Source organism: Benincasa hispida, chromosome 4 (genome assembly GCF_027475165.1).
Source record: "Benincasa hispida cultivar pf3 chromosome 4, pf3_genome.v1.1, whole genome shotgun sequence".
In the NCBI taxonomy this organism is placed as follows: Eukaryota; Viridiplantae; Streptophyta; class Magnoliopsida; order Cucurbitales; family Cucurbitaceae; genus Benincasa; species Benincasa hispida.
In genome coordinates this window covers 12870188-12882183 of record NC_143481.1, presented here as the reverse complement: position 1 = coordinate 12882183, position 11996 = coordinate 12870188, and the positions used below count along the sequence as shown (strand labels likewise).

General features: G+C 34.6%; 1 protein-coding gene across 1 annotated transcript; it reads left to right on the top strand.

The window, feature by feature from the left end:
* Positions 1-10925: 10925 nt before the first annotated feature.
* Positions 10926-11725, top strand: LOC120076866 (LOB domain-containing protein 22-like). The gene has a single exon (XM_039030814.2). It carries the CDS (start codon positions 10998-11000, stop codon positions 11556-11558), a length of 561 nt encoding a protein of 186 aa, XP_038886742.1. The 5' UTR covers positions 10926-10997; the 3' UTR covers positions 11559-11725.
* Positions 11726-11996: the final 271 nt, after the last annotated feature.

The window sequence follows — 11996 nt, the reverse complement described above, 5'->3', positions numbered from 1 at the left end:
TCCATCTTGTGTTCCCAGCTCGAAATCAGACGAATCCCCAAAGTGGTAGGTTTGAGTTGGCAATGTGGCCACTTGCACCCATGGAAATCAAAGGACCGCCCTTAAAGACAGAAGTTCCCAACTCACTCAGGATTGATGTCATATTACCTATGGTCATCCTAGTGAAGTGAAGCCTATGTCAAGAACGGTATTATATAACGAGACTATAACACTTCGTAGTTCGGTCTTATACAAACTCCTTTGTATAGGATGCCCCCGCTCGCATGTCTCCACATGAATGATCAGGATCAAACCATCTGTAGCAAGTCACAATACTTGTAACTATTTTACAAAGCGGACCGCATCCGTAACATCACTAGGATAAGGTTTCCCTCCTATATCCATATACTACAGACCATTTTGGTTATCAGTTAAGGCATGATCCACCTGTATGTCTCCACATACATGCTTAAGTTACAACGACAACCAGAGATCTTAGTTTATTGGTTTGTGGTAAAGCAATTAAAACACCCAATGTTTCATAGACAATAGTGAAGAAAAATATCATATATTATTACATCAGAAGCGTTTGTTCAATACAGTGTTTACAAACTACAGGACCCAACGAGAGTTTAGGGCATCAACCCCAACAATACTAAACTTGATACTTGATCGTTTAAGCTGTGAGATGCTATCGTTTAGTAAAACTCATTTACTCGATAGTCTCTTTTTTTTTTTTTTTTTTTTTTTGTGAGACTGATTCAATGAAGCATCAACTTTCTATTTTAGAAAATCATTTTTCTTTTTATCTCACAGTTACCATAACCGTGCATAACCTCCTACTCAAGTCGGTTATTAAAGAAAATGAATAATTAATTATCTTATAATTAATATATTATAAATAAATATAATAACCAACTTATCATATTATATTTATAACCTATAGTTTAAATATTTCATCATATGAAACGCATAAACCATAGTTCTTTTTCTATTTTATGGTATTTAATATAAATCATATTTATATTAATTCCTCCAATGATAATGTATCAACTACATCATATCAATTATATCACATATAATTGAATTTCCTCTTGTTAATTTGAACACTTCAAACTAACCCAAAATTTGATTCTCAACTTGAACCCATTGAGCTACCAAGGGGACATTATGGACCTGTAGCTTGAAGTTTCAACGGTACGTGAATAACTGATTAAACTCTTTAATCACGAAATTCACCATTTGTTAACTGTTGGGCACTCCCCTAAAGACCGACAGTTGCACTCTTCACACTATAGATATATTTTTGTGTCCATATAACCAATCAATAGTGCGATGACCCTTTACAAATCGCTTATAATTACAGTTGAACTAATTTACCGTTTTGCCCCTGTATTTACATTTAACTCCTTAAGTACCACTGATTCCTCTAATGAACAATAAGTCATAATCCCACTATGATGAGTCCTTTTAGGCCAGGAAAGGGTGTGATCACTATGTTCAAGACCCGAAATCAGCCCTTAAGGAAGCAATTTATCTACTTACCCCTGCTTAAGGGAATGAGCGAATTCTATCTTGTGTAGCTGAGTTCCCAGCTCCCAATCAGACGAATCCCCAAAATGGTAGGCTTGTTGAGTTGGAAATCTGGCCACTCTCACCCATACAAATCAAAGAACCGCCCTCATGAGCAGGAGTTCCCAACTCACCCAGGATTAAGGTCATGTCACCTATGGTCATTCTAATGAAATGTAAGTCTCAACTATCAACGATATTATATAAAGAGACTAATTATTTCGTGGTCCGGTCATATACAAACACATTTTATAGGATACCCCCGCTCGCATGTCTCCTCATGAATGGTCAAGATCAGACCATTTGCAGCACTTTACAACGTTTATAACATCTACAAAGCGGGTCATATCAGTAGTGTCATCAGGATAAAGTGTCCCTCCTTTATCCATCTACTACAGACCATTTAGGTTATTACTCAAGGTATGATCCACTTGTATGTCTCCACATACATACTTAAGTTACATAAAATAACCATGGATCTTAGTTTATTGGATTGAGTAAATGCTTATAATAACACTTATTTTATTACTAATAATATGTTTACAAACTACGAGACTACCACGAGATTTAGGACACCAATCCCAACAATATATACACTATATGTTATATCAAATGTAACATATAGCCTATAGTTTAATATTGTATCAAATACAACATAAACTATAGATTTTATTCTCTCTCAACTATACATGGCATTTAATATAAATCACATTTATATTAAATCCACTTATATGAATCTCATCCATATAAATGATATTTGAATCATATTCAAATTCCTCTCATATTACCTTAAAAAATAATGTATCAAATACATTATATTAATTATATCATATAAAATTAATTCCCTCAATTAATTTGAATACTTCAAATTAATCCAAAGATTAAATCCCCGTTGAGCTATAGAGGGGACCTTATGGACCTGTAGATTGAAGCTCCAACGGTACTCGGATAATTAATTAAACTCTTTAATTAAATTACCCAACATCTTTTAATTGTTGGTCACTCCATTAAAGACCAACAGCTTCACTCTCACACTACATATAAATTTCTGTATCCATTGGATATAACCAATCAATAGTGCGATGACCTTTCACAAATTACTCGTAAGTACAGCTGACCAAAATACCGTTTTTCCCTTATAGTTACATCTAACTCCTTAAGTATCATTGATTCCTCTAATGAACAATAAGTCATAGTCCCACTGTGATCAAGTCCACTCGAGCCAAGAGAGGGTGTGGCCACTATGTTCAAGACCCGGAATCAGTCTTTAAGGGAGCAATTTATTTACTTGCCCCTGCATCAGGGAATGAGTGAATCCTATCTTATGTAGCTGAGTTCCCAACTCCCCAGTTAGACGAATCCTCAAAATGGTAGGCTTGTTGAATTGACAATCTGGTCACTTTTACGCATACAAATCAAAGGATCGCCTTCATGAGTAGGAGTTCACAACTCACTCAGGATTCAGGTCATGTCACTTATGATCATCCTAGTGAAATGTAAGTCTCTATTATTAATGACGTTATATAAAGAGACAAATCATTTTGTGGTCCGGTCTTATACAAACTCTTTATATATGATACCCCTACTCGCATGTCTTCACGTGAATGATCAGGATTAGATCATTTGTAGCACTTTACAACATTTGTAATATATACAAAGCAAGTCGTATCCATAGTGTCACTAGGATAAGGTACCCAGCCTTATCCATCTACTACAGACCGTTTAGGTTATTATTTAAACAAGATCCACTTGTATGTCTCTACATACTTGTTTAAATTACATGAAATAACCTAATATCTTAGTTTATTGGATTGAGTATATGCTTATAAAATAACACTTATTTTATTAACAACAGTATGTTTATACAGAACTTTACAAACTACGTGATTACAAGGAGATTTAGAGCACCATTCTTAACAAGAAGGGATAAGTATAAATGGAAAAAGGTCTATAATTATATGGATAGGGTTGGGTACCTTGTCCTAGAGACACTATGGATGCGGCTCTCTTTGTATATTTAATACAAACGATGTGATCCCAAAATCATTCATGTGGAGACATGCAAGTGGGGGCATCTTATGCAAAAGATGTTTGCATAAGACCGGACCACAAAATAGTCCACCTCTCTTTATAACAACTGTTTACTGTTAAAACTAACTGTTTCAATTCGATGACCTAAGGTAACTCATTCTTAATCCTGAGCTAACTATGAACTCCTTTTTATTCAGGATTATCTTTTAATCTACATAGGTGAGAGTGGTTCAACATCACCGTTCTATAAGCCTCCCATTTTAGGGGTAAGACCGGATAGATAGTTGGGGACATAGTCTTGCAAGACGGAATTCACTCCTACCGTCTTAGAATCAGCTGATAAGTTGTTTCCATAAGTACTGACTCCTAAGGACCACTCCCTCTTGTGGTACAAAGGGACTCGGTTTATTAATTGGACCATAAACCAATTGTTTAATAGAAAATAAGTGGAGACTTAAGGAGCAAGATGTATTACAGAGGTAAAACGATAATTTTGACCTAGCTGTAACCTGTGAATGATTGACTTACTGATTATGCTTAAATCAAGTGGACAGAAATATATCTATAGTGAGGAGAATGCAACTACTAATCTATAGTGGTGTATCTCGATAGTTAATGAATAGAAATTAATTCAGTTTAAATAGTTTAATCAATTAATCTCAAATCATTGGAGCTCATGATCTGTAGGTCCATTAGGTCCCTCTACTAGCACGTAAAAGGGTTAAAACCTTAGAATAGTGTGTTGAGAGAATTTGAGATGTTCACACTCGGTTTGGGGTTTGAAATATTATATTTGATATAATTGGTGTTTAATTGATGAATTAAACATTATGGTTTTTTAAAGTTAATAATAATTAAATTTGATTTAAATATTTGATGAGGTGTTTTATTAATTTAATATTTTATTTTAAATTAAATTAATTATATTAATTTTCTATATTTATTATTTATTATTTTGAATTTATGAAATTCAAAATTTATGAATTTAATTGAATTAAATTTTGATTTATGAAATTGAAAATAATACAAATTTATTGAGTTAAAATTGATTTTGAAAATCAGTTTTAATTTTGAGATTAAATTCAATTTTACAAATTAATAAATTGAAAATTAAATGGAAAGTTGGTTTATCACACAATTTCCATGAAAACGCCTCATGCCACTTCCATTAATGGAATTTTGAAGTGGCTTCATCTCCATGAAGCTTATCTGCATGGTTACAAGCTATACATTGAGAACTTGACTTCAAATTTGAGGTGGTTTACTACTGAGATTGAAGAAAAAATCATAGAAGAATTCAAGCAATTTCATGGAATCTACAAAGAACCCTATTTGTGGTTTTTCCTTGAACATGCTTTTAAGATGTAGTTAAAGTGCTTAGGTTTTTAATAACTTTCGCATGTTGATTTGTCAACTCCATCACATCCGATGGCTTGAAAGGGGGAGTAGGTCAACTTGGAGAATTTTTTTAAAAAAATAATGTTTTTTTAATAAATAATGACAAAAATAGTATTTGAGGGAAACAATTCTAAGAATAGGTGTTTTGGGAAAGAATTGACAAAATTAGGGTAGTGGAATTGTGTACCGGGTGCACGATTTCTATGTGGCATACTCTTGTACCCAGTACACGAGTACCGTTTAATCCAGTCAGCACCACGTCGGCTGACTGGTTGATCGGTCAAGCAAATCACGTACCCCGGTACACGAGTACCATTTAATCCAGTCAGCACCACGTCAGCTGACTGGTTGATCGGTCAAGCAAACTCGTGTACCCGGTACACGATTTGCTTATAATTTTTTTTCTTTTTTTCTTAAACTTTGGTGACTATTTTTTTTTAATTGTTAAACTTAATTATTAAACTTAATTCCTTCATTATTAAACTTAATTATATATTTAATCTACAATGAAAACATCTTGCCCTCATATTTAAAAAAATACCATGATATTAAAGAATATTTACAATTAGTTCTTTAATTTACAATTTGAAAATGATACAATATGGGATTTAAAAACGACCCCCCTGGCCCTTACCCCTCATGGGAGTTGTCTTCGTGTCTCTCTAAATTAGGTCCACCCTGTCGTCGCTGTCATCTACGACGAATACATCTTCGATCGGTGTCAGAACATTGAGTCGTCTTGTTTGTTGAATAATACCTTCTACGTTGACCAATGTTTACTGACACATTGAACCCAATTTGATAAGTTGTTCTGCACTGAATATTATTGAACATCGCCGATAAAATTATTCTGTACAATAAAAAGAAATAAATATTAAACAATATTCATATCATATATATGGAAAATTTCTGATTTTAAATCTCTTACCGTGCAGTAATAGTAAGCACCGTCAGGTATGATAAATCGCCTCGTGATCGAATTGTACCAGGGAAAGTAGTCGTCTGATACAGCTAGCCCATTTATAATTCTCCCTGTGCACAACGATCATGTCGTCCATGTCGGTAGGATAAATATTCGGCATGGATTCGACGCCAGTCTTAGTCGTGCTTACCTCTCAAATCGATCTGGTATAGTGTTGGGAGTGTATAGGACAAAGAAGGTATTGTTTGTCGCAGACCGAACTGTCTCAGCACACGATCTGGATGATGTCACTCTACTATATGGAAGCATATAAGAGGTCTAACGGTCAACCAGATGTCTTCACCATCACGACAATAATCAGGTAAGGATGACCAAATCTGTATGTATGGCGTCCAAATAACTTGACAAAAAAAATAATAAGTATACATATAAAATGTTTTAAATATTCATTTATATACATATTTACTACCTGATTGTGTATCACATTTCAAATATTTTTCTGTACATGAGCAACATATTTGCTGACTGTTCAGAGATAGCTAATACACCACTCCATCTAAAATTATAAAAAAATACAATTAATTTATATTCTTACATAAAATGGTAACGAAATAAATATATAAATGAAATAATACTTGGCACTAAGTGGACGATGATCTGGGGCCTGTAGTTGGACTTGTGGTGCTATAATTGAAAATCGATCATAAGCCCACACTTATAATAGTATCAGTGGCCCCACTATTTCTAACGCTTGTGCATTGGAAGCCCGACAAAGTTCTCTATACAACCATGCAAGACATGCACCACTCCACGAGTACGTACCAGCGTGCTCGAAATCAGACAATAATAGGAAGAACATGAGATGCACCAGAGTATTTGACTTGTCAGCAAATAAAAATCTTCCAATAAGTTGCAGGATGTATGCTCGTGCGTACCTACGTACGTTGATGTCATCGGCATTGGGAGGTAATTTTGAAAACCGGGACGCCAACCAAGGGATACTCAATCTTGATCCCTTCAGATCCTCTGGCAGAATGCCTAAAAGCTCTTCACAAACATTCTTCCAGTCATACTGTAGTGAACCTAATGGTTGTCCGTCCACTCGTAACCCAAATTGTATGGCAACATCTTGCAGCGTAATTGTACATTCCCCACAAGGTAGGTAAAATGTGTGGGTTTCTAGTCTCCAGCGCTCAACTAGAGCAATAATAAGGTGTCAATCAAGCTGGATGAAACCAATTTGTGCAACCCTAAGAAAACCTGCCTGCTGAACATATGGAATAATGCGGTGATCAAATGGGATAGTATGTTGTGTAGTCGCCTCCCTTCTCTGACAACTCAACACTATAGTGGAAGAACTATCCCATACTGTTTGTGAACGACGCGTATTTTGTTAGTACAATTGTACAGGATTAGAAGGACCAGGCTCCATTACCTAAAAATTTCAAATTACATTACATAATAAAATCCATGACATAAAAGATACATAAAAAGTATATAAAAAAAATACAATGACATAAAATAAATTTATTATATAAATTTATTACATAAATTCATTACATAAATTCAATATAAATACATAAAGAATACAAGTACATAAAATATACAATTACATGAAAATTATAAGTACATAAAGAATACAAGTACATGAAATATACAATTACATGAAAAATATAAATATATAAAGAATACAAGTATATAAAATATACATGTAAAAAAAAATACACCTAATGACCCAAAGACGATGAAGCACCCAGTGTACGGTGTGGACAAGTGCGTCTGTTATGTCCTTCTCTTTTGCAAATTGTATATCGCACTTTTTGGCTTGCTTCTCTCCTATCCATTTCATTATGAATGCGCGTACTTTTTGGCCGATCTTGTTCTCTTAATAAGTCCGCATTTAGATGAACTTCTGTAAATGATAACTTTGGCCAATAATCTGGGTGTTGAATTGGATGGAAGCAGCCTTCATAACAACACTTGAAATTGGATAATTTGTAGCATTCATCAATAAGTGGTAGGTATGTCATACGCATGTAATTACAAACTGCAATTATATGAGAGCATGGAATCTTGAATGATTGCCACTTATTGCAAGAACATGTCTCCTCTTTCAAGATTAAAACTTGGGTGTGTTGTCCTTTATAGGGAGAAATCATACTTATGCCAGTTTGTACTTCGAAAGTTTGACTTTCCCTATCTATAGATGTCACCGTATGTGCCGATGCTCATTTTTCCCACCTCTTCAATTTTCTGTATATATGTCCCCATGATCGAGTGTTTCACTGATTTCTTGTCTCCGACGTTCAAAATATAGTATTGTGCAATAGAATGTTAACCTAACCAAAGAAGTAATTGGTAACATTCTAGCACCTTTGAAAACACCATTCATGCATTTAGCTGCATTGCTTGTTATCCACCTATAGCGGTACCCACCATCATGTGACTGTGTCCATTTTTTCAAGTCAATGTCTAAAAAAAATTCAAGACATTCAGGGTGCAATTGTTTCAATTCTTTCATGCACCGAATGAACTTACGCCTTTAGTGTTGATTTCCGGCCTTAAACACTAAATTTTTTAGTTGCTTTGATTTGTATTTTGTATTGAAATTACTGGCAACATGGCGAAGATAATATCGGTGGTACGCTCTGGGTTCACTCCAACCAATTTTTTCATTGTTAATTACAGCAAGAATGCCCTTATGTCTGTCGGAAATCAAGAAAATACCCTCTCTTTGGGTAATATATTCACGCAATGCCCACAAAAACCATGACCAACTGGACGAATTCTCACCTTCTACGATAGCAAAAGCAAGGGAAAATATATGTCCGTTTGCATCAATAGATAAGGCTGTCAATAATTTCCCTTTATACTTTCCGTAGAGATGACATCCATTAATCCGGATTAATGGCCTACAATGATTGAACCCTTCTCTTGCAAGACTAAAAGACCAAAAAACTCGTCCAAAAATAGTCATACTTGACACATTAGAGGGAAGGAAAAACTAATCTGTTCGTGTTTCTGGATTGTAATGAACAAGAGCACTTAGCCAATACTGAAGCTCCGAATATGATTTCTCCCAATCGCCAAACACAGCAATCAACGCTTTTCTCTTGGCTTGCCACACCTGTCTATAATTGACATTATAGCCATATTGTTTTTTAATGGCTCCATGGAGTAGGGCCACAGGTACTCCAGGATCAACACTAACCAAATTTTAAATTTCAATACTCTGGTGTCAATTCTGAAAACAAACATGAGTGTTCTCATTGAAGTTTTGTGATTTCGAACATCCCATGAGTTTTGCGCCGACATACCCATAGCCTCCAAATTTGATTCCACTACGACAATTTCGTAGTGTTCTGTCACACAATATTTTTTTACCGCTAGCTGTAAATCTTCTTTGGTATTAAACAACATTCCTTTTTGTATTAAACTACAGTTATCTACTCCTACATTCCTTTCTTCCAAAGTAGACCCTAGTTCACATGTTGAATTTGTCATTTCCCAATCTATTTGGGTGAACATTTCCGACGGTACCAACTCCATGCTCACCACTACTGTCGTTTTCAAATAATTCATCAACTTCAACGTCAATGTCACTATCTCCATCATTTCCAGGTTCAAGAATTACTAAATCTTCAGGACGCATCGACATATTTATTATGATTTTTTCAACGGTTATAGTTGACAAAAAATACGTTAATATGTCAACCCAACAAAATCCAATTTCTAAGTTTAACATATAAGATCTAAATATTATAGATTTAAATCAGACCAAATCTAAGATTTATAAACTATGTATTTAAATCAGCCCAAACAAATAAAAAAAATATAAGATCTAAAGATCTACAAACATATACATATAAGATCAGCCCCAACCAATTTTCTAAGTTTAACATACATATATTTCTAAACATATATTTCTAAGTTTAAATCAACCCAAACAAATAAAAAATATAAAATCTAAGATTTTAGATCTAAGTTTAAATCAGCCCAAATAAATCAAAGAGGTAGATTTCGGTGAGGAACAAATGGAGGACTCGGTGAGGAAAATTGAGCAAAATTGGAATTTTGGAAGATTTCGGTGAGGAAAATCGAGGAGTCGGTGAAATGGAGACCTCGGTGAGGAAAACGATCGAAGTTATGGTAAGCAACTACGAAATCGACAGAAAGAAATGGAAGCCAGAACGTCTGGGGAAAGAAGAAGAAAATGGCGAGGAAGTCGTGTGGGTACATGACTTTCGGGTAATCTTGTACCGGGTACATGATTTCCTCCGTCAAACCTGCATGACTACCACTGCAGACTGTGCGTGCCAGGTGGCCAGAGACTCGTATACCCGGTACACGATTAAGGTGTAATTGTGTACCCGGTATAGGATTTAAAAACCTATTTTTGGGAATACTTTCCCTCCAACTTTAAAAAAAAAAAATCCAACTTGGAAGAAAACAAAGTGGACCGACTTCCAAATGAAGTGGACCGACAAATAACAAAACAAGTAAATTACGCTATAGTACAAACATTATGCCAAATAAGCTATGCTCATATTGACAAAAGAAAGTATTTTAACAAATCTATCCTAATCCCATTAATCTATTATTAAATTGTCAAAGAAAAGTATAACTTACCAACCTATATAATTAATTTTCAATTATTTAGGCTAATCACCGGTTAACCTTTGCAATAATTATTATCAAACATCTTCTATTTGCAAAAGTAGTCAAAAACCGACGAATCCTTAATTAGTTTTTCTACTTACCTTACATAAGAAATTTCCTTAAATTTTAAGGAGAATTTTCATATAAGGGCTAAATAATTACAAATTTTAAAGCATATAGACTAAATGGTTATATAACAAAGTTCATAAACTAAATTGTTAATTATATATGAATTCAAGGACCATATATATATAATTTCTAACCTAATTTTTTTATAAATATATATTATTTAAAAAAATTAAATGTGAAAAATATTAAAAATCCCTAATAAGTTGCGGCTCCCCAACAAAAACCCACCACTAAGGTGCGTCAGTTACGTACTTTTCTTCCTCTCTCCGTCTTTCGCTTTTTCTTCTTCTCCGACTTTTAATCTGCCATGAATATTTGCGGCGGAGATTGCAGCGGAACTGCCGCCGAGGAAGGCGAAGTCAAGGACAACGGCAATCTTCCGTCGACGGCTTGTGCTGCGTGCAAATTTCAGAGAAGAAAATGCTCTGCCGATTGTCCTTTGGCTCCGTATTTTCCTGCACATCGTCTTCAAGATTTTCAAAACGTCCGCAAATTGTTCGGCGTAAAAAACGTCCTCAAAACCCTAGCCGATTTGGAGCCTGATAACAGATTTAAAGCGGTCGAGTGTATGATTTTCGAAGCAAATTGTCGCGCCAGTGATCTCGCTGGTGGTTGTTACAAAATCATCGCTAAATTACAGAGTGAAATCACGCTTCTGGAGGCTCAGCATCGTGCCGTCCTCCGTCAGCTCCGATTTTTCCGACAAACAACAGCGGCGGCGATTTCGCAACGCGGTTCGATTCTTTCGGAATTAGATTTTGATTGTAAGCCAGGGCTTACTTCTCTTTTGCTTGATTGCGATTATTTGAGTGATCGGTTGAATATGATGGAGAATGAAGTTTCTTTTCCCAAAGCCCTAACCAATTAGAGCATTCTTAATTTTTAGATTTAGATTTAGTTTATAGTCTTCCTCTTCTTTTTCCCTTGAAACAGATATAGATTATGATTTGAATGTGCTGCAAAGAAACTATATTGGAAATATTTTAGGGGGAAGATTACCCTTTAATTTGGACAACTTATTTAATTTTGATTTTCTACTGATTTGTTCATGTTTGGTATGTGTATATATTTTTTTGTTTACATTAATTATGAACATTCTTTAGTAACATCTAAAAAACAATTGTTATGTTCTTTGTGGTCAATACTTTTGTGAACAAATAATATGTTTCATCATAACGAAAAAAGTTCAAAATCTTCTATTAAACATTCTTTATATAAATAAAAAGAAATCCCTTTATATTGCAAATGATTGAAAAGGGGTATTAATATCTTATTATGGGACTGAGCCTAATATCCGTCCCATTAA